The sequence below is a fragment of the Balaenoptera musculus genome, chromosome 11 (assembly GCF_009873245.2).
Source record: "Balaenoptera musculus isolate JJ_BM4_2016_0621 chromosome 11, mBalMus1.pri.v3, whole genome shotgun sequence".
NCBI lineage: Eukaryota > Metazoa > Chordata > Mammalia > Artiodactyla > Balaenopteridae > Balaenoptera > Balaenoptera musculus.
The window spans coordinates 98,531,459-98,555,213 of record NC_045795.1 but is presented as its reverse complement, the minus strand read 5'-3'; the positions used below and the strand labels follow the sequence as shown (position 1 = coordinate 98,555,213).

Here is a 23,755-nt window from a genome sequence, read left to right as displayed (position 1 = left end):
AGTCCCTGACTATTTATTTTATGAAGTTAGCGGCTGGATACGTTAAGCAAATGTTTTCTTAATTGTGGCAGTATGGGAGAACAATGGGGCAAGGGCTGCCGGGGACCGGGGAGAATCAGGCCTCCACCCCTCCTACCCACACCCCGAAATCTCCAGAGAATGACAGGAAAAAATTAAAGACAGGGCTTTTCTTTTCGTGGTCACGTGTCTACGCTGCTGCTGTAATAAGAACCTGCACCGATTAGAAATGTTTCGCCCCCTCCTCTCCGCCCCTTCCCGGGCACGTTCCGGAGCAGACCGGGCTGTGGACTCCGGGAGTGTGCCAGACACAGCAAACACCGGTGTGTGAGCGGCTGGAGGGGGCTCTTTCCACCCCGAACTCTGCCTTCCTCCTCGGTTCCCTCCCTTCCACACTGACTTCATTTACTAGGACTTCCTCCTCCGGGCGAGGGAGGGGGAGGAAAGACGCTGCCGTGCGCCTGTGGGGTGTGTGTGGAGTGCGGGGTGTAAAATGCTGTAATGAGAGGCAGCCGAGCGGCGTCTGAGAGCCCTGGACTGCAGCAGCCGTTCTGATCGCGGTGGCACCTGAGCGCTCACCTCCCCAAGCAAGTGCGACCTGTCCCTTCAGGTGCGTGTGTGGTCGCCGGCCTGTCGGGCAGAGCGGCTGGGGGTGTGCGGGTCACGAGAGGGCGAACCAGTGCCCCAGGTCGGCGGCCCGTGGAGCGTGGAGCCCGGGAAGCGGGAAGCGCCGGCGTGCGCGGCGCTCCGGCGGCTGAGCGGGCGTGGACGCCGACCCCCGGGCGCCTTCCCTGGGCAGCTGAGCGAGCCGGTCTGCGTGATAGGCGGGGACGCGTGCGGGTCTGGAGCCGAGGGCGGCGGAGGTGCCGCAGGTCCGGCGCGAATGCGCGGGCACTTGGCCGGCTGCGTGGCGGTTTAGGGGCAGGGAGGTTAAGGGACAGCGGGTAAGGGATTGGGTCGACTGTGGTCGTCGTGGTCACGTGTGCTGTGTCCACCGGATGCGAGAGCCTACTGTGTGCGTGCGGGGGGGGGGGCGGGGAGGCGTGCTGGCCCGCAGCTGCGAGCCCCTGGGCGCGCACGAGAGGTTCGTTTATGTTCGTGCGTGTGCACCAAAGCTGTGTTCCCGCTGCCTGGGCCTCTGGGGTCCGGCCCGGTGTGTGTCAGAGGCTGGTACACACCGCGTGCGCCGGGTCCACGCGCTCCCCCGGGTCGAGCGCAGCCCGGGCCCCCTGCGGACGTTGGCCGCCCGAGCGCGTCTGCATCCGTTGGGTGGGTGCGAGCTGCCGCCAGGCGCTGGGTGGGTGGGGGAGGGGAAATGAGCCTCCCCCGGGCGCGCGAGGCCCCGCCCCCGCCTCCCCGCTGGCTCACCTGGGCCCGGCCCCCACCTGCTGGGCCGGAGGGGCGGGCCAGGGGGCGTGGCCCGGCGGAGCCCGGCGGAGCCCGGGAGAGGGCGGGCGGCGCCTCATTCCAGGGATTCCTCGCGCTCCCGCGCTCGCGTCCGCCGCGGAGCCGGCTCGGCGCGCGCCGCCCGTGTGTGCGTGTGGGTGTGCGGAGCGGCGGGGGTCGGTGCGGGAGCGCGGGCGCGAGGGCGCCTGCGCGTCGGCGCGCCCCCGGAGTGCGCCCGGTCCCGCGCGCCCCGTTGTCCCGCCCCTGTCCCCAGCGGGGCCGGCCGGCCCGAGGCGGGCGCGCCCAGAGCCGCCCGGCGGTGAGTGCGGGAGAAGGGGGCAGGGCGAGGGCTGGCTTGCGGGGAGCTCAGGGGTGGACTGGCTCGGAGCGGGACGGGGGCGTCCTCCTGGAAGGACGGACGAGGCGGCTTGTTCTTGCGGGGCAACTTGAGGCTCCTGGTGGGAACCAAAGCGCCAGGACTCCCGGAGGGAGAGGTCTAGCGTCTGGAGTGGAAGCTGTCCTGGGAGTCGGCGGCGAGGGGCCGGGCGGGGGGGCCCGCGGCCTGTAGCCCCTTGGTCGTGGCCAGCGGCAAAGGACGGCTGTGGTGCGGGACCGCGGGACATGGCAGAGGATGGGCAGCTGGGATGGGCTCTTTCCACTCTGTATACTTCCTGCCCCCTTTCCAAAACAAAACGGCACACTCTTCCTGCAGTGAGTGCAGGCCTCGCCGCAAAGCAAAGGTCTTGTCCTTTTTGGTTTTGCTTCAAGTCTCCTTTAATTCATCGCCCTAGACCTTTAAATCTCTTAGGTTAGGATGACAGCACTGTTGGGGCCGCTGGTCTTTATGCGCTTTAGTTGGCATGTGTTCGTCTGTTCAAGCCAGCTGACTTAAAAAAATCGGTTTCACTTTGATCATTGGTGCTGTGTGTTTGCTAGTCGTTATTTCCTTCTCTGCGGTTAATAAGAACCAGCAGCCTGGGGGGCGGGGGTGGAGGCGGCTCTTCTAGTTTTTACCAGCGGTTGGTTGCCCCCTCTCTTTGAAAGGTACTGTCTCCTGTAGAGTTTATCTTTCTTTTACAAACCCAAGCCTACTTTGACGAAAATGAAGGCTCTCATTTGTTTCCTCTGAACTTTCTCGAAGACAAAGGCAACAAATGTTAATTTTCCTATTAGCGTTTGAAGGTCAGTTTTGCGTTCCATTTTAGCATACCAAACTTTTAACTCTATGCACTAGCCTCCCAGTCCGCAGACTTGCAATGTTCATTGTTTCCTGCTTGCAGCTGATGAAGTCTGCGCATGAGCGTGAGGGGAGTAGCGTGGGTCGTTTAAAGAGCGCTTAGGGGTCAGCGCCTCAAGGCTGTACTGGGGGCGCGATCTTGGAACAAGTTATTTATCATCTATCTCTAAATCTCAGTGCTCTCATTTAAATAATGGGTTTAGGAATAACTCAGAAGTTTGTTGTCTTGTACTCAAGACAGTTTTGTGTGTGTGTGTGTGTGTGTGTGTGTGTTTTCTGTGTGTTTCCTGATGCATCTGGCTGAAAAGTCATCTCCGTCCTGGTAGAAATGAGGTAAACCCCTCAATTTGTTGTTTGACTTTGGCAACATTTTAATCCCAGGCTAATTTCCCCCGCCACGGTTTTTTCACACTTCTGGGCAGCCTGCCTTTGCTTTCCATTTGGAAGGGAATGCAAACTAATTTTTATGTTGACCAAAACACAATACAATTAAGAAGATAATTCTGCTATAAATAACCATGAACTACATTCCAAAACTGTGAATGTTGTAGTAAAAACAGCTCTGGCTTATTTCTGGAGACACGAGTTCAAGTCCTATCCCTGTCACCTACTAAGTTTGTGACCAGAAAAAGTTACTTCTAGTTAACATTTGTGCGTTATTTTCCTCTGTAAGAGGGTGATAAAATCTGTTCTGATACATCACAGAGTTAATTACAGGGAATAGTGTGCTTTGAAAAGTATTTTGTGTTATGTTATTTATAAAAGTCTTTGAAGACTTGAAAGAGCTTCATAAAACACAGTTGTCACCACTTTTCCCACCCGATTTAGAACTATGACTTTACCTTAAGATTTTAACACTTCTTACAAAACGATAATTATGAGATGAAAACTTTCCCTTTCAAATGGTCTGTTTGACAAGAGTTCTGCAGTGTGAAATTCCTTTTAACTCCTTAGGGAGTCAGCCTTGTCATCAACCTCTTGTGGTTGCCCAAACAAATCCAAAGGAAGATTTTACTTTGTGTTTCTTCCAGGTATCTCTCCTGGATAGTTTTGTTGTGCAACTTTTAGTTGGCCTTAATAAAATAATAAGTCATATAACCATACTCAAAGTTGCTTTGCTTTGCAACTTTGAGTATGACTTAATAAAATAATGAGTTGTCATAAGTTTAGGAGGTAATAGTCAAATACATTGGGAAAATTCTAATATAACTAAAATGATGACACTATGTGGCAATTTTAACATATCAAGTTGTCTCTTCATTGCTTGTGTTAGACAAGCTGTTGCAGTTATGGGAACCTGGTGAAAGGGGTTTTTTTTTGTTTTTTTTTTTGGTTAAGAAGTTTCTGTAAGGTATGTTGACTGAGGGTCGTTTGTGATTCTTTTAGGGAGCCTCTCTGAAGTTAATCAAGTCTATATGTGGGAGCTTAAGAGAAGAGACAAGGGGATGATATCAATCAGTCTCTAGCCATTTAGGATCTGTCCACGTTAAAACAACAAACAAAAAACCCAACAACTTAGAAATCAGACTGCCAAATCTTGATAGTATAAACTGCCAAGGTAGGGAAGGAAGGAGTGTATGCATGAAGTGCTGAAATCAGAAAAATTCTTTCAACCTGGGCTACACCGTAGTAGCTCTTTTGCAAAAGAAGAAACCCTTGTAGAATGTGCTTTCAGTATCTCAGGCCTCAGGTCTTATAACCAGATACGTCAATCCTCATTGTTTGTGGATTCCTGTATTTGTGAATTTGTCTCCTCACTAAAATTTATTTGTATCTCCAAATCAGTACTTGGGGCAGTTTCTTCCTAGGCACAGTGGTTCAGTACTCACTAATTTAGAGGTCTCAGAGGCTTTATAGAATATAATGACTGCGAATGATGAGAATTTACCATATTTAATGATGCCGATAATGAAAGAGCTTCCTAGTGATGCAACGTGTCATGGGTTAGAAGACTTTTCTAGGCTACTGATAGGCTGGGAGTTGAGATTTTGGTACAGTGGGGCGCTCGACCTGGGTATTATGGGAAGTTTGCCGACTTGGGCTGTGATGCAGGTCCCTGTCTGTCATTCTTGGGTGTAACAGGTCCCTAAGAGGACCTGGCGCCTCAGTGCTTCTGAATAGGAGATTCTAAGTATCCAAGTAAAATAAATGGCAAGAACAAGCATATCCAGAGTAAACTAGAAATGCCAGAGAGTTTCTTTTATTTCCTATGAGGTGCTGTAGAAGGCCGAGGTATTGAAAATGAAGAGACAGGTTCACAATAGCCTAAATATGAGAAAGAAAAGGATAGTTCATTGTTTGTTTGACAACCGTGTTGAAAAATCGTGGCAGTTGGTGGTCTGCTCAAAAAGTCCAGATTTGAATTTTATTTTCCCTCTTTGGACAGAGTGGTGGTGTCAAGTGTGGGCCCACATACAGGCACTTTCCAGGGGGCACTTCAGGGAGAGGGATGAACTTCAGCCAGCAGTAAGAATGTTACACCAGCGTTGGGCAGCCTCACATAAAGGACATGAAATACGCTATAACCTGAGTTTGGTTTTGCAGCTTTAAGTCTAAACAGGTGACCCTGACAGGCACACGATTGCTTTCGTACAGTCCGTGTGTTTGCACAGCTGACACTGATGCCAAACTGTGTTACAGTACTTAAGGATTGTACTTATTGTGTGGTAGCACCGTTGGGCAGCTTCTGTTGCCAGGGTCATCAAGATGACTAAATATCACATCCCTGCAGTCCCCACCTCGGGGGGGAGGGGGTTGCTGAGGAGGCCCATAGAGCCTTGGGCCATTTTAGCCTCAGAAAACCTAAGGTGGTTGAGTTGAGCATTTGTGCAAGGATTTCATCCAGACTGGTACTCGTTTTTCAGCCCAGCTAACTCTGTGTTGATGTGATGGGGGGTGGAGATGAGCAGGAGACAGAGCTAAGTTGATGGCAGGCACCTGAGGTTACCTTGTTCCTGACACCTGATGTGTCCCACCGGCCGGGAAAGAGATGGATGGCTGCCTAGCCTATAGACCTGCCCTATTGAGGTTTCACGGGAGGGGGGAGGGGCGTTAAACCCTTACGGGAAGGGTACACACCCTGTACTAACTTACTGAATTCTTTAGTGTTCTAGGACGGGGCTGGGGGGTGGGGTGGGGGAGGAATTGCCAACACAGCTGGCTCTCATCCTGGGACTTATGCTTGAGGTTGACAAGCACCTGAAAGAAGCCTAACAAGGCGTTTTACACAGATATATTTTTAATTCTCTGGAAATAAGCATAGAACATGTAGATGTGTTTTTCAGATTTCAGACATTTGGCCTTCAAATGAATTTTCAGAAATGATTATGTGTAGAAATAAGGAATTGGATATAAGGGGAAGTCAGGCAAGTCCTTCTGACCTTGTACCTGGTAGGATGCTTCAAATTACAGCAAGACAGGTCTATAATTCATGTCTGGCACATGCCTCGATAAGGAAAGCTAGACAAGCAAAGGGTCCAGACCATTGAAGGAGTATTTTGAATAAGAACTGGTTTCTATTTAGGAGTGTGACATACAATTTAAGGTTGTGAGAAATACAAACAAACACGGTGAAAGTTTTCAAATACCATTCATTGAACCTTCGGAGTTATCCCCTGGAGTGTAATAGCAGGTTGTCTTGAACATGACTAAGTAGGAACCAGCCTTCCTGAATGCTGAACTGGCTCTGGGAGCTTGAAGTCCTCAGGGCTGATTAATTCCTGTGTGCCCGGGGCCCCGGGGGGATCCTATGGCGTTGCTGCCTGTGTTGTCTGCCCCAGTCTCACCAACCAACTTGGTGTGAGAATCTTCTTACCTGCCTTGGTTACTGTTCCTGTGACTCTGTGCCGCGCTCTTTTCAAAGAAAGTGAAACATGTCCTGGTTTTTGTGTTCCTAGGAGAGGAGGGTTTGTCTTCCTTTGCTTTCTTTAGAAATTGTCAGATTATTGCTTCATCTATATCTCAAGGTGTAGGGGAAAGAGCACAGGGTTAGAAGTCTAGCTGGAAGGTATTCTTTATTTTTGGGGTTTTTTCTTAGAGAAGCTAAAAAATTGCTTTCCTCCAAAAGGTCTGTATGAAAATCAGCTGAAAAATAGTTAAAATAGCGTTGGATGGTGAGTCAGGCGACTTGGATTCTAGAGTTAGCTTCTTCAGGAAGTCACTTATATTCTTGGCACCTTGCTTTTTCATCTGTAGAAAAATATAATAATCCTATCTGTGAGGATCAGTAAGCTAATGTATGTGAGTGTGTTACTAGAAGTATAGGCCGCACAGCTGTAAGGTGGCAGAATGTGAATGTATTTCTCACTTGAGTTGACTGGGCATTGTCAGTTACGTTGTATCATTTAATCCACATGCCAAGCTCGTGACCTTGGGAAGCAGGCAACGTTGTTACCATTTTCTTTAGGTGCGAACTTGTGCCCAGAGGGGTTAAATGGGCCCCGCGATTGGTGTCAGGCATTTAGAGCAAAGTCTAGAGCATCATCGGCTGTCCGCGATGATTAATTGAATGAGTTCAACGTATTAAAATAGGGCTCAGACTTAGGTTTTCTGAAGCTCAAGTCCCGGCTCTGCTGATTTAACAGATGGTACAGTGCGAGAAGAAAAAAGGGTTACACCAATGAGAGAGGTTTTGAGCAAGAAGAACAGAGGGATGACCTGAGAATTGGATGGATGTTAACAGGGACAATCTGTGTGTGTTGCCGGAAGTTAGTGGGGCATCAGTTGGACACGCTATGGAGAAGGAACAGCCAGGAGGTTAATTCACGTCTACTTGATGTGCCTGAAGCTATGCTTGCGCGTGGCCACCAGAATCTGGTGACGATTGGGTATGAAATTTCATTTCACTTAACCTCATTGAGACTCACAGCTAGCCACATCGGCCACAGAGTGATCTGCATTTGGTGTAAGTTGCTCAGGGCAGGGGGTTCATGTTTTCCTTTCTGCAAAGTCTCTATGTAGTGTTTGCCAGACATAGGAGATACCCAGTGAAAGCCTCTGAATTCCTGATGGCCCCAAGGGCCCCACACCCCCTGCCATAGTGAGATACTTCATACTGTAGGCTTGTCCTACAGTTATATTTCTTAGCTGAGGCCAAGTTAGATTAGCTCAGGAAGTGGTCCTGACAGAGTGATGGGCCAGGGCCAGCAGGAATTAGGGATACTGAAGAGTGTGCCTCTGGGAGTTGGACGTGCCATCAGGATCCCAGGATAGTGATATCTTCCTATTTCAGGTTTTTTGGTCAAGTGACAGTGTGGCAGGGACATCAGGAGGTTTGAATGGGCCTCTCCCAGCCTCCACTGGTTTCCACCTCTGGCCAAGACTCGCACTCTTTCCTAAATTACACTGTAGTTGGGCCAGCGTTACTGGAGGAGCTGTGTGCAGTGAGCCAAGCTTGGTGCTGTAGTTTTCACCTTGGAAATCTCCTTGGAACACTTCTATGATGTATCTTGAAATTCTGTTCCCTTGCCTGAAAAAAACAAAACAAGACTAATACACCCCATAATTCTATTCCCAAGATAGGAGTTCATGTCCTCTTGTTGATCAAAAAAAAAAAAAAGATGGTCCTTTGTGGAAGTCCAGAATAATGGTGTTCAAATTTAGAGCTGAGCTTTTCATTAGCACCGAATATCCCTAAAATGTAGTAGCTTTATCACTGATACCTATTATTCCCTAATTCTCACTCTTAAGCTATTTGGAAGAATGTATTATCGGGGATAAGGGAGCTTCAGGAAAGGAATATGGGCTGGCAGAGAAAATACCGACCATTGCCTGGAAAAAAAAAAAAACCCAAAAAACAAAATATGTGTTCTCTTCACCATGAGTTATGTTCATAATTGACAGCAACCACGAAAAAAAGATGAATGGATAGACCAGAAACGGGTTGCAGTGCAGTAGAACCCTTACAGATGAACTTGATGTCTTTTTCCAGAAGCACATTCCTCTCCCTTTTATGGGGTTATTATGTTCCAGGTGTCAGCGTTTTAAGTGATTATGTTTTCAGTGATCACGATATTGTAAAAACTATCACGCTGATGGGAACACATCACTGGCTTGTACTTAGATTGATTTTCCAGATGCCGTGTAATCTTTTGCAAAAGCTCATAGATGATTTATGGTTCATAAAGGATATAAAATAAACCAGACATGTCGCTCCCCTGTTTAAAACCACTCAGACCATTCAAGGACTTTTCACTGACTAAAGAATAAGATCTCAGCTTTGTCACACCCTGCAGAGAACGCGTGATCCGGCCCGTGCCCACTTCCCCGCCTCGCCCAGTCCTCTCGCTGTGGTCATGGGAGCTCCCCACGTCCACAGGGCCAGCTTGGTCTCCCCCCCACGTCCCCCTTTACAAGCCCAGTTCCTCTCATCCTTTAGGTCAGAGGAATCTTCTCTGTCTCAAGTAGTGGCCAGTGCCCTTTTTCTAGTATGTTTACCAGCATTTGCAGTTTATTTAATATGTTTGCCTTTGTTTTGACACATAATTATTATTATTATTTTTTATAAATTTATTTATTTTATTTATTTTTGGCTGTGTCGGGTCTTTGTTGCTGTGCATGGATTTTCTCTAGTTGCGGCAAGCGGGGGCTACTCTTCGTTGCAGTACGCGGGCTTCTCATTGTGGTGGCTTCTCTTGTTGCGGAGCACGGTTCTAGGTGCGCGGGCTTCAGTAGTTGTGGCACGTGGGCTCAGTAGTCGTGGCTCATGGGCTCTAGAGCGCAGGCTCAGTAGTTGTGGCGCACAACTATGTTGTGGCTTAGTTGCTCCTCTGCATGTGGGGTTTTCCCGGACCAGGGAGTGAACCTGTGTCCCCTGCATTGGCAGGCAGATGCCTAACCACTGCGCCACCAGGGAAGTCCCAGACACATAATTATTTGAATACATATAAAGCCTATTCACTTCTGACACCCTATGAGGGAGGTAATATGAACATCCCCATTTTACAGATGAGGAAGCAGACACACAGACAACGTCAGTTCCCAGGTCACACAGGTAGGAAGTGGCTGTGCTCATTCAAGCTCACACGGTTAGTGTCCAGAGACCCCCCTCTTAACCCACCGTGATGCTCATTTCCCTCTCAGCAGACTGTGACCCTCCATCAAATACTATGACCGTAGTTTTTTCCCCCATGTTACTCACACGTCTCACATGTTTTATTGGGTTTCTTGGACTGCGGATATTGTACAAGATGTAAAATTCAGAAGTTTTTTTTTTTTTTTTTTCTTTTTTACTGTTATCTTCCACCTTTATTTGCTTAGGCCTTTTGTGGCTAAGTAATGCCGGGTCCCTGCTCCTCCTCTCCCGCCTGTATCACTGTACCCGCTGTTGTGGTCCTTGTCTCACACCTGGTTCCTACAGAAGCCTCCTAGCTGATCCGCGTGACTCCTGACTTCATCCCTGCAGGTCAAACCATCCTCCCCACACCTGCTAAACTAAAACATCCTTGACATCACCTCCCCAGCCTGCTCAGGGACTCACCACTGCCCGTTGCCTGCTCCAGTAAGTGGACGCCGGTCCGGCCAGCCTTGCGCTGTCCCCTGAGTTCACCCACATCGTGCTCCCCACACTTAGCAGCTGCAAGCGTCCTCGATCCTGCCTGGGCGGGTCTCAGTCTCCCTCCCGGGCTCTCATACCTGCCGCTGTGCCTTCCCTCAGGCTGTGGACCCAACAGGACTGTACATGTAAGGGTCAGACAGGGTACTTGCACCCAGGAAATACTCAGACCGTGTGATCCAGGTGAGTAGGAGAGGTCGGAGAGTAGAGACTGCCCAGGGGAGAGGAATGGGGAGGAAACCTTTGAAGTGGCTTTTTAAAACACACACACACACACACCAAACTGAGAAAAAAAGCATGTTCATGAGGTGAACACTTCAGCTGACACTGATCTCTCTTTTATAACACACTACTCATTTCAGTGTTAAATTATATTTTGTCTTTTACTATGCTTTAGATTTGTCTCTTGTTATCCCATGCCATATACTTTAGGTTCACGAACAAGGTCGTAGTTCCTTAAAAGCAGGGATCATGTCTTCTATTCCTCTGTGACCTCTCCCGAATACTTTGCTGAACTCAATAATTGTGTAATAAAAATTGGTCACATTAATAAGGTTGCAGCAGATGGCAGGTGCCTCGTAGAGGAACCTTAAACACCTAATCTCTTATCTACCTACTTTGAACCTAAGTTGCTTGGAGTGAGTGAACTTAAATAATCTTCCACATGCTAGAATTCTAGGTCTACTTTTGTGTCATTTGGTATTTTTATGCTTTGATCTTTTGCTTCTATGCACATACTTTGCATAAGAGGCACATGTTAACATGTATCTTTTTGGGTTTAGAATTTTGAAAGCATTGTCCTTCAACTTAATGAGGCAATTAATTTAAGGAATTGTGAGTCCAAATACTGCTAAAGCAGGCATTTACTTAAAAGACTTTAAAGTCGGGGACTTCCCTGGCGGCACAGTGGTAAAGAATCCGCCTGCCAATGCAGGGGACACGGGTTCAAGCCCTGGTCTGGGAAGATCCCACATGCCATGGAGCAGGTAAGCCCGTGCGCCACAACTACTGAGCCTGTGTTCGAGAGCCCGCGAGCCGCAACTACTGAGCCCATGTGCCGCAACTACTGAAGCCTATGTGCTCTAGGGCCCGCGTGCTGTAACTACTGAAGCTCGCACGCCTAGAGCCCATGCTCCACACAAGAGAAGCCACTGCAGTGAGAAGCCTGAGCACCGTATCGAAGAGTAGCCCCGGCTCGCCACAGCTGGAGAAAGCCCGCGCGCAGCAATGAAGACCCGATGCAGCCAAAAAAAAAGACTTTAAACTCAAATCTTGCCTGAATAGGAAACTGGCTTGTGTGACGAGAATGTAACTGAGTTCTTGTGAGTTCAGCAAACCTTTTCCTGTCAGTCTGTCCCAAACTTTTGTTTTCTTTGCCTTTGAACAAGTTCCCAAATCCTTACTGTCGGGAGGTGATCTTTTCTATCTTACAAGGAAGACAAGGATTGTGAATGTTGTTCATTTTTCTCTCCTGTGCCTCTGATTTTACTCACCTCCTCCTTGTCTCTGAAAAAGAAGAAACTTACTGTTTGCTTTACAACCTCACTGTCCTCCCTGTCACTCAGCGTCCTCTTGGACTCTCCTCTGACACCTTGAGACCTCCCAAGCTCCATCACTTCTGTCTGTGTTTTCTCTTATCCCCGCTGCCCCCGACACACGCCCCTCATTACTTCCTGCCCGCTGTATCCCTGTGTCTTTCAGGTTGTCCCCTGCCTTTGGCTTGCTATTCTGTCGGCTGCGACTACAGGGCCCTACCAGGATAACTTCCCTGGAACACATCAATGGCCAAGGTATTGCTCGCCTCAGAGATTTCAGTGGCTCCTTAATGTGGACAAAATCCAGCCGAAATCCCGTTGAGGCCCTCGGTCCTCCCATGCTGTGGCGCCGGTCCAAGTTTCCATCCTCGTCACTTCCTGTCCCCACATTGCTTGTCTTCTGGCTGATTTGGGCAGCTTGTTCTTGAATGGATTCTGCTTCTGTTCTTCCCTTGTGTGCTTTTGCATTTATTCTTCAGAGGCTCAGCTTGTCTTCTGTTTTCTCCACAGAGCCTTTCAGAATTCATTGATATTTCTATAGGATTTTGTTTATAGCACTCTTTTGGCACTGAGCACATTTTGCCTTAATGCATGATTTCCAAGTGTCCCCTAAGAGGTGTTTCAGGTTAAAAGAAAGGCCAATGAAGTTTGAGAGACTTCAAGTATATAGAGCTGCCCTCCCTACTGCCTCTGCCCCTGCAGAAGGCACAGCAGCCTATCAAAAGCACAGGAAGGAAAAGAAACTGCTTAATTTGGTTTATTCCAGTGTTTTCCCAACTTATTTATCATAGAAAAATTTTTTTCTTACAAAATATGAACATCCAGTGCAACACTTGGGGAAAACACTGCCTTAAACTAGATTTCTTGCAGGCATGTCTACTGTATAAATTGAAAGCTCTTTGAAGGCAACTGTTGGGCTCTGTTTATTTTTCCTGCCTTAGTACATAGTAGATAATGTTTGTTGAATGAAATCACATTGCAAGATCAAGAGCTGATGTTTCTTTGGAGGCCTGAGGTATGAATATTGTAAAGTAAAGCTGGTCTGCTATGTCTTGTAACTGGCACATGCATAGTAGGTACTCAGTAAAGGCTGAAGAATGCTGAGTAAATGCTGAGCATCTCTAAAGGGTGCACTTAAAGTGTTTTCTCGCAGTTGTTGAACTAATAGGGTGTGTCTCTTTTCCTAATAACTGTGTGCGCGTGCACGCATGTGTGCGTGTATATATTTAAATAATCCAAAAAAGGAAAACTGGGTAAAAGTAGCCTGATTCTCTAGGTTTTCCACCATCTTTAACTCTTTTTCAGTGTTTGCTTTTATAGGTGTGCTGTAATTTAAGAAAACAGAATTAAAAATAAAAATCCAGGTTTTATAAAAAAAAAAAAAATGTCGGTGTTAGGTGGTGGTGACAGCGATAAAACATGACATTTAGAAATAAAGATTCCTATTGGACTCAAAATACCATTTAACTCACCAGTGGAATTCACACACTTTTCATGAGTACATTGCCTATTTTAAGCTACACAGTTTTGCAGAGTCTCAGCTAAGGAGGCAAAAGGACAGAATGGTTCAATCTTAGTAATTTTTGTTAAAACTAATAAACCAGCAACAACGACGACTACCACCACAATTTCAGACTGGTATAATGCTGTGTTCATAGAGTAGCCTTTGTTCTGAGAACTGTTTTTTACTGGGTATGTCTGGACAGGCATGTTGTTACGTACGCACATAAACATTTATAAGCACGAATAACATGGGCATGAATATTCACAATATCCCTTCTTTCAGTTCTGACTTGAGCTGCTTCCTGGAATTGGCAAGGTTTGGCTGAGTAGACAGAATGGAATTTAACCCCTTTCTCTATCTGTTCCTGAACCACGTCCGTTGGATCTCGTCACAGGCTGGGAAGACTTTCATCTTCAGCATTGTGATTTGCATTTGGTGGAGGCGTCATTCTAATGGTTAACTGCCAAAATTCTAAAAAAAGTCTTTGGAATTCCATTTAAATTCTTTTTTTCTCTCTTTTTTTTCCTTCTGGGCTCCAACCAGGAATGGAGACGCCATTGGATGTCTTGTCAAGGGCAGCATCCCTGGTGCATGCTGACGATGAAAAACGTAAGTCAGGAATCCATTTTAAGTGGGTTTTTTTTCACCTATACCCCCTTGTCTCCTGGAGTATAATAAAATCACGTGTTTTTCCACATGGTTTTGTGGCTATAGGCTGTTAATTTTGGTTGTTTTCTTCAGAGGTAACAGCTTGGCATCCTAATTTTGGTTTTCGAGTGCCAGAACATGTAAGTCTTCTGTTATCTTTGGATGCTAGGGCTTGAGCTGTTAACTCAGCAAGTTCTTTTCCTCCGCAGCTTACTCTAGCGGGATCTGGAGTGGAGATACTCCTTATGTGTCTCTAGAAGTTTAGATAAATAGGTGTTTGTTGATAGACTAATTGAGCAGCAGAGAACTAGAGATGCGAAAAATCATCCAAGATCATTCATGTCATTGGAAGTGTGCATATAACGGGAAATAGTCGTGCAAATTCCATTTGCATAGCTAAAAGAGAACAAATACTGGGGGGAGAGCGCGCGCTAGTGTGGTGGGGAAGGGGCACAAGAAGAGAGAACACTGACATTGGAAGGTCATTTGCCACTGTGTGAAAGTGATTTTCCTGCTCGTCCTAAGGTATATTTGTTTTTAAATGTTACTGTTCACAGTTGATATTTGCAAGAATGACTGTTTTCTGTGGAAGCAAGGTTGAGTGTTCTTTTGTAAGCACTAAAATGCTACTGACAGAAGATTTGGTGAGATTGAGCTTTTATACGTGGTAAGTTCTTGAAGATGAGCAACTTTCCAGTTTAGTTCTTAATAAATTGGCAGCTGAAGTGTGCCTGTTCCTTAAGATGTAAGGTCTGCCTTTCTACTAGCTGGTAGGACTTCTATTTGTCTAAGGCTCAGTTTCCTCATTAGTAACCCGGAAATAATAGTTGCTACTTACAAAACATATGTGAAGATTAACTGGACTTTGTGTGTACAGTACTTACCTTAACTGTCAACTCCTGGGGCGACTGCCTTGCCCTGTTCTCTCTAGGCACCTCGTTGGCCCTCTGGTAGGACTTTCTCCAGTCCCTTGTGTCATCCCTGTGCCTGCGGCTTCCTCCCTTCCCCCACTACCACCACTCACACAGTATCATCTTTAGATGACTGACTGAATGAAATAGCCATTGAAGTTTTTTTTTCCCCAACCTCTTTTGTAATTTACATTTATTTAGCTTTTGATTGTTGGGAAGTATAATTATCCTTTCCTAAGGAAACTGAAGCTCAGGGATGTGAAGTGTCATTCCCAGGGACATTGAGCTCGGGAGAGGCAGCTCAGGTTGTAGGCTTTTATTGAAACAACAAGAAACTCCTTTATGCCTCTAAGATTGCAATAAGCGTTACTGACTTGAGTAGCTAGTTACAGATTTCGTTAAACATTAATATAGCTAATTTAGAAGTTTTTTATGTAAGACAGTATTTTGAATTTCTCTGTTTTATAATGCCCACATTTAGTTAGGATCAGTAAAACAAAATCGTGTTTGTATAAATGAAAAATACGTAATGACCTCAGGGTAGCTTTTTGTGTCCTGAGTGAAGAGAGTAAAAGTTTCTCCTCTTTTTCTGCTGCCTTCTCAGGTTCTGTCCTGGAGCCCAGCTTCAGGATCAGTCTGCTCAGGTTGGAAGCCTGAATAGTTACCAGTTCAGTGAGCAGTGATTGAAGGCTTATGGAAAAAGGGGTCTTTCTGGGGGGCAAGTGGCAGTCCTGCCTTCATGGAGCTTATGAACTGATGTATGCATTGACTCTTGGGGCTGTAAAATGTATGTCAGGAGACTGGGTGTACTTGTGACATAGATGCAGGGCCTCCGTGGAGCCTACAGTTTGAGAGAGCTGTTTTTCATAGAAACAGAACGATACTGCCAAGGGAGAGAGGAATTCTTACTTTCCTCCTGTGTTGAACACAGTATTAGCGTTTTACAGAGGAAGGATATATACATATGTAAGGTCAAAGTGATCACAGGGTAGACTTTATTCTGAACTCCAATTCATTTAGGAATGGGCTGGCATGATTCTGGAATCCCTCTATAATGGTTTCAGCATCTCAGGATCATTTTTTACATTTAAAGAAAAGTAAAAAAAAAAAAAAAAGCCCAAAGATGTCTGTAATCATTAACACGGAGGCGACATTTTTGAGAAACTGTTTCACTGTGGTGCTCTGTGTACCACCCAAAGAACAGAACCCAAGAACCAGGGATTCACCATATTTTCTATTACCTAACAATGTAAGAATGTGAAAATTCAGGCAGTTTATAGACAAAGTTGAACATTAAGTTCACAGCCTTTCGGTAGATTTTTCAGACCTACTTGTGCTTCTTCAGCCTGATTCAGCTTTCTCTGCCCTAGATTAATTCTATTTTAGCTTTTGTTGAAAATTGCTCTTACACTTCACGTTCTCCTCAACTTTAAAAAAGTCTTGTGTATGTAATCTGATTTGGGTGTCTTATTACAAACAGAAAAATGTTCTACGACTTGAGATCAGTTTTCCAACTTGTGTTGGTGACCTAAATGGTTCTCTTTCCTTTTGCTCCTGGAGAACCAGTAACTGAGGCATTTTTTTAAGATGTTATTGTTTCAGCATTTGGAGGAGAACAGTGTCTGTTAGGAATTGAGTATTTAATACCTGATAGCCTTAAGGCTTCATTATGTCTACCAGCAAAGAATCAAAGAAATATCTCAATAGTACACTGCAGAGCTGAAGTCAATAGTGAAATGGTGGTTTTGTAGTAACACAATAGCCACTTATCTGGATGGCCTAGAAGGAATACACTTACTTAAAATAATCATTCCACTGCTCATGAGACATTGATTTAATCAGCATCCCGGGTAATCCTGGAAGGTACTTAATGAAAATACAACATGAGATGGCCGATTTTCCATGTGCTTGAGGAATCTCTCCTTTCAGGGATCATTAATACTGGTGCTGGGAAGACCTTAACCTTTGTCCAAGTCTATTTTTTAGGAGTCAAAATGGAACAGAATTTGTGGACAGGACACGTAGGCACCTATGTTTATAACGTCACCTGGGTGTGTCTTTAACGTGATACTGCACTTCATCATGATATGTACAGAATGTTTTCTTTTTGGTAATTTTGTTCTTATATCTTCTAAGTTCCTGTATCTGCTGACTTCCTTACTGAGGCTGAAATAGTTTTAAGAAACATGTAGCTTTGTTTTTGAGGATTTTGGTGGAGGGGGTAGTGCTTTTGATCTGGTCTAACGATTATGTGTGTGATCAGAACAAGCTGGGTAAGGTCGGCGTGAGTGACACAGAGCAGCAGGGGAAGAAGGCGGCTTTTGCAGTGTTGCTGTTGCATCTGCTTCTAGAAATTCACGAACTCCTTGTTTGGTGAAGGTCACTGAATGTTGAGTAACTGATGAAGCATAAATTAACCATCATTCTCCAGGGAAAGCATTCCTAGGAGCATAAGCTCTAGTTATTATGGGGGTCAATGCCTCAGATGTGTGGAACATTTTCATGTGTATAGGTTGTGTTCTGTTTTGCCTTAAAAAGGGAAAAAAGAAACCTATATGCTTCATTATAACATAAAGATGAGTTGCGCTTACATACTGTCTTCTCAGATGGACTTCTGTCCTCCTAGATCACCATCACTTCGTGCCAGCCTCCTCGTCAATCAGGTCACTGTGTGTATAGGTTACGGTGCTTTAGCCAGTGCTTTCCTGTGACCAGGGCTGCTCCTGATTTTTTTTCCCCTTCTCTCCTTCCTTCTTATCCTCTTGCCTTTCCTCTCAGCACCTGACACAGTGGCTTTCAAACATTTTGGCCACGGCCCAGAGTAAAAAAGCATTTACCTTGTGACCCTTGTACTCATATTGACATAATTGATACAAAAGCTTCATGAAACAATTCCTACCCTGGCTTTGTACAGTGTAGCTTGATTTGCCTGTATTTCTTTGCGTTTTACTTTGTCCAAATAAAAGTTGGGTCATAACTCATTAAGTTGACTTTAGGATCCACAAATGAATTGGGACCTGCAGGTGAAAAAAAACATGATTTGGTTTATGTATCTCTTTCATTGGGTAAACTTGCTTCTGGCTCCTGCATGTATGTACTGGGGAGATTTGACTAACCCGTGGGGCATGAAGGTATAGTGGGCCAGGGAATTCAGATGAGCAGGAATCCATCAGTGGCTGGACAGGGGTGACGTCCTCACATTGTTCTCGGTCAAGAGCATTGGAGGACTTGGCATACCCACTGGGAGCAAACAGGACTGCCCCGTTAGAGGCAGTTCCTCTGCGTCCTAAGCCTGTATTGTTCCTGATTTTTAGAGTCAGTGCTCAAGAAAATGGTCACTCCCCTTTGGTTAAACCTACTTAGGTCCCTCTTGCTTCCAAAAGGGTGTTCCATTGAGACTGCCTAACAGACACTGATGGAGAGCCTACCGATCGGATCCTTTGCAGCCTGATTTGATGGCTCCAGTCACTGCATTTATGATTTTTATCCGTTATATCCTAACACCTGTAGAGAGATCATGTATCCAAGACAGGGGCTCACCGTGGCAGTGATTCCCAGAGAGAGGAGGAAGGAGTATTTGTAAGCATTTTGCAAACGCCTACCCAGGTGATTCTGATGTTCGGTCCCTTCCCCCATATGTGACTTACTGAGTCCCTGGTCTAATAATACTCCTTCGGGAGTTCTGGATCTGCGTCTTTAAGAAGGAGGGGCTGGATCTTCTAGGTATGAGACGCTGTAATTCTTTGGCGATCATAATCCTTTAACCAGGTTGTTTATATTTTGTTCCATTTCCTTCTCTCTCTCTAAATATATATATATGTATGTAGTGTATGTATACACACATATATATGTGGATTATTTTTACTGAAACATTTGAGAGTAAATGGGAGATATCATGCCTCTTTACTCCTAAATACTTAAGTATGTATTTCCTATGAATAAGAACGTTCTGTTGCATAACCACAGTTCAGTTATCTTTATTACAGTGTTACTTAAAAATGTATAAGCAGAACACTGGGCATAAAATGTTTATGCTTACAGTTCTTTTACAGCTGCATAGCCAGGATATGAACTTATCATTTAAATGTAGCCCGTAAAAGTTAACCATAATCCAATAGATGATGATCTGCTACGGCTGAATTCTGTCCCCCTGGCGTATGGTGCCACTCCTGCCGCACTGCGCTTGATTCTTTTAATGTCACCGTGCCTGTACTGCCATGTGTCCTTTGACACAATTTCCCCACCATTTTTATCTGTGCAAACTCTTGTAAAATATTTCATTGCATGCGTTATGGTGACATAAACTGGTTTTCTTTCAGTGCAAATACCTCAGTCTCATACTAGGTCTGTTTCTGTATTTTTCTCATTAGACCAGGAAAAAAAAAAAGTGCAAACACCGTCACCAAAATCATGTGCCAACACTTGGTTATATTTTTAGTAGGTGTCTGATACAGGATATACTTACGTTAGATTTTTTAAAAAAAGATTCTCAGTGAAATAACAGCACAAGTGAAAACTCCTTCCAGATCCCTCAGCATTTGCCTGTGGACCTCAGTTTAAGGGTTACTGTGTTATCTCATTCAGTTCTCACAACAACCCGACTCAGGAGGCACTATAATTAGTCCCATTTTATGACCAAGGAAACAGAGATGTACAGCACTGAAATAATTTGCCTAAGGATGCTTAGCTGGTCATGGCGGTGCTGAGGTTTGAACTCAGCAGCCTGACTCTGAAGCCTAAGCCCTCATTCATCTGCTCTGTGCGTCCTCAGGTGGGAGGCCATTGAAGACATGGTTGCAGATTAAAAACAAGCAACACTGTATATGCCCCCTCCACTAATAAGTCAGCAAGGAGGTTTTCACTTGGAAAAGGTTTCCCAACCAGTGAAACAGCATTTCCTAGGTATGAAGTAGCTGTCATCAGCCACATGTGGAGGACGGGTGTTAGCACGTGTGCAGGGGCTGCCCGGACCGTCCTCACGCATGCCGGTGGCTCAGCTGCCTGCCGCCCCAGAACTTCTCTTTACCCTGAGCTTTCTTTTCCTGTAAGTACCTCAGTGGACACAAGGAGAGGCTCTCGGCTCTGATGACACGGGCTGCTTACAGAGTAACAAGATCCCTCATTGCCAAAGTGCCCAGGCAGAGATGAGGTGACAGCTGTTCAGAGGCGTTGAGGAAGGGAATAGGCATTGGGTGAGTGGCTGGGCTTGAGGACCTAAGGTTCTGTGGGTCGGTGTTAGACCCCAGACCTGTTCACGGCAAGAGTTCTGCACTATTCTGCTTCGTATTCCACGCGTGGACCATTTGGTGCATATGATCAGCCTTTAATCAACATCTGTAGGTAAGAAAGTAACTGCTGGAGTGAAAGGCTCATCTCTAAGGAATTAATTTATTGAACACTAGCAAAAATGACCCACTCTAACTATCACTGTTACTACTAATAACATACAAATTCAAAGGAGTACTGATTCCCTCTTGATAATACTTCATAGTTTGCGAAACATTTTCATTTGATTCTTATAACAAGAACCTTTGCAGTAGGCTGAGTGGGAGGTGTCAGAGAAAAAATGAAGCTTTAAGACTTTGGATGCCTAAGTCAAGATTAAAGTTTAATAAAAAACTTGAGGTGCTTCCCCCACCCGCCCCAGTATCTTGATGTGCCATCGCATGCTACGATCATCAGAATAGCAATTAATAACTGAGTGTCAGCTGTTGCTGGGTAGTGCAGAGTCCTCCAGGCGAGGAACTCACAGGTCCTGGGGAGCTGTCTTCTTCTCTGGCTTAATGTTCCCAAGACTCCTTTTGATTTTCAAAATAAGGAGACTGAATTTACTGCCTTTTCTAAAGGTTGGAGTCACTAATAATTTGTTTTCTGCATTCAGTTATTTACCTTTCATGAACAATGGCATTGAAAAGATCATTGCCCAGTAGCCCATTTTACTTTAAAAAGCTTCAGAAAACATAAGGCGGGATAGTATTATGTGCTTATTTAAGACACTCTCTAGGTGTGGTCAGATGCTTTAATCACCGTTTGCTTCCCAGGGTAGGCACCTGGCATCTAATCAGAAGGGCTATGTCTCTGCTATTTTTGTAGTTTTATATCAGATCAAATTAGCATATTAAATGTTAGAAATGGATCTCACTGGTGAAAATAATGGCTTGTTAATTAGCATAATGGATGTTGGAACTAGATTCTTCCACTGAATAGCTCTTTAGACACTTGAGGATGGTTTATTATTTCCTTTAAATGAATATTTTTCAGTCTTTAGAAATCCCTGCTTTCCTTTAATACACATAAAAATGTTTTGAACTGTTTTAACGTCATTCGCAATTCAATTAAAAATATCAGTCAAAAATCCTTGGCTGATAAACCCACGCACATATGGTCACCTTATTTTTGACAAAGGAGGAAAGAATATACAATGGAGAAAAGACAGCCTTTTCAATAAGTGGTGCTGGGAAAACTGGACAGCTACATGTAAAAGAATGCAATTAGAACACTCCCTAACACCATACACAAAAAGAAACTCAAAATGGATTAAAGACCTAAATGTAAGGCCAGACACTATAAAACTCTTAGAGGAAAACATAGGCAGAACACTCTATGACATACATCACAGCAAGATCCTTTTTGACCCACCTCCTAGAGAAATGGAAATAAAAACAAAAATAAACAAATGGGACCTAATGAAACTTAAAAGCTTCTGCACAGCAAAGGAAACCATAAACAAGATGAAAAGACAACCCTCAGAATGGGAGAAAATATTTGCAAGCGAAGCAACTGACCAAGGATTAATCTCCAGAATTTACAAGCAGCTCATGCAGCTCAATATCAAAAACAAACAACCCAATCCAAAAATGGGCAGAAGACCTAAATAGACATTTCTCCAAGGAAGATATACAGATTGCCAACAAACACATGAAAGGATGCTCAACATCACGAATCATTAGAGAAATGCAAACCAAAACTACAATGAGGTATCACCTCACACCAGTCAGAATGGCCATCATCAAAAAATCTACAAACAGTAAATGCTGGAGAGGGTATAGAGAAAAGGGAACCCTCTTGCTCTGTTGGTGGGAATGTAAATTGATACAACCACTATGGAGAACAGTATGGAGGTTCCGTAAAAAACTAAAAATACAACTACCATATGACCCAGCAATCCCACTTCTGGGCCTATGCCCTGAGAAAACCATAATTCAAAAAGAGTCATGTACCACAATGTTCATTGCAGCTCTATTTACAGTAGCCAGGACATGGAAGCAACTTAAGTGTCCATCGACAGATGAATGGATAAAGAAAGTGTGGCACATATATACAATGGAATATTACTCAGCCATAAAAAGAAACAAAATTGAGTTACTTGTAGTGAGGTGGATGGACCTAGAGTCTGTCCTACAGAGTGAAGTAAGTCAGAGAAAAACAAATACCGTATGCTAACACATATATATGGAATCTAAAAAAAAAAAAAAGGTTATGAAGAACCTAGGGGCAGGACAAGAATAAAGACGCAGATGTAGAGAATGGACTTGAGGACACGGGGAGGGGGAAGGGTAAGCTGGGACCAAGTGAGGAGTGGCATGGATATACATACACTACCAAACGTAAAATAGATAGCTAGTGGGAAGCAGCCGCATAGCACAGGGAGATCAGCTCGGTGCTTTGTGACCACCTAGAGGGGTGGGATAAGGAGGGTGGGAGGGAGACGCAAGAGGGAGGGGATATGGGGATATATGTATACGTATAGCTGATTCACTTTGTTATAAAGCAAACTAACACACCATTGTAAAGCAATTATACTCCAATAAAGATGTTAAAAAAAAAAGAAAAGAATCTTTGGCTGAAGTACTTACCTTTTTTCATTTGATACATACCTTTCTCCACGTTCCTTCCTCCCCATCCTCTCCTCCCCTCCCTGCATCTTGAGAAAATCCTTGCCCTCCCTAATCAGTATCTTGTCCAGACACCCCCAGCACAAGGACCGTTCTTTGTTGGATGTCTTCCAAACCATCATTTGAAGTTGCTGTCTTCACCCACCCTGGCTCATCAGTCTCCCTCCTGTAAGATGGAACATTCACACCTGAACAGTGATCTGTGTGTGTGGTCTGGGTACAGTGAACTGAGGACCACCACCAGCCTTGTCTTAGTCATGAGTCCTTGGGGGTGAAGGGACAGAGGGAGCCGGGTGGGTTGGTGACAGGTGCCTGAAGCGGCCAAGTGTGAGATTGCAGGGTGCAGGGACCCCTGGAGAACAGAAACTCTTCCTCCTTTTCAGGGGGCGGCCCCCACCCAGCTCCAGCCACTGCTGTGCCAGAGCTGGCTCATGGGAGCCGCTTGTGCGGGTCTCCTCCCAACCTCGAATCACGTTGGGAGCTTGAAATCAGCCCTGGTGGGAGTATTTACACCAGATCCTGGCTTTTTTGTTTTCCCTCCTTACAGAGCCAGTTGTTACCACTGGCTCCAGCTGACTACTTTTACATGTGAATGTGGAGCTCTGATTGTTCAAGACATGATGAAGGCTGGATTTTTATATAAAATTTCTAGATACTTAAAGTTCCATGTGAGGCCAACAGTAGTTCCTTTGCCAAGATGGAACCTATAAGTATCTATCTAGTATGTGCTTTCTAGTCTAGTCCCAATACTTCTATTAATACAACCTAAAAGAACAGATTTTTTAAAAAAATCTCAGAAATAACTAATTTTCTTGTCAACTGCATTATTATGAACGTTCATCAAATCTTTAACCGTGGTCATTTTTAAGTCTTTTGTCATTTACAGACAGTTCTGGGTGTACTCTGATGCTTTTGCAAATATGTTCCTATAAAAGGGTTTCATCTTCAAGAAATTCATGGAAAAGACTCTGACAAGTACAGGTTGCTGGTAACTGTACTGCTGAACTGAATGAATAAGCATTTTCAGAACTCTAATGAAAAACTGACGAACTCATAAAAGTGCTAACAA

At 45.1% G+C, this 23,755-nt stretch overlaps 1 protein-coding gene across 2 annotated transcripts in view; it reads left to right on the top strand.

Annotated features, from left to right (window-relative positions):
• The first annotated feature begins 499 nt into the window (after window positions 1-499).
• Window positions 500-23,755, top strand: part of VGLL4 (vestigial like family member 4) — a 155,078-nt gene continuing 131,822 nt past the window's right edge. Inside the window, exons 1-2 of one of the 2 annotated variants that reach the window (XM_036867777.1) lie at window positions 500-628; window positions 13,776-13,841. In XM_036867777.1, coding sequence (XP_036723672.1) covers window positions 13,778-13,841 — 64 coding nt within the window. In that variant the 5' untranslated portion in view covers window positions 500-628; window positions 13,776-13,777. Of the gene's footprint in view, window positions 629-1,527; window positions 1,724-13,775; window positions 13,842-23,755 lie in introns of those variants that run through there. The other variant, XM_036867776.1, reaches the window with a different exon arrangement.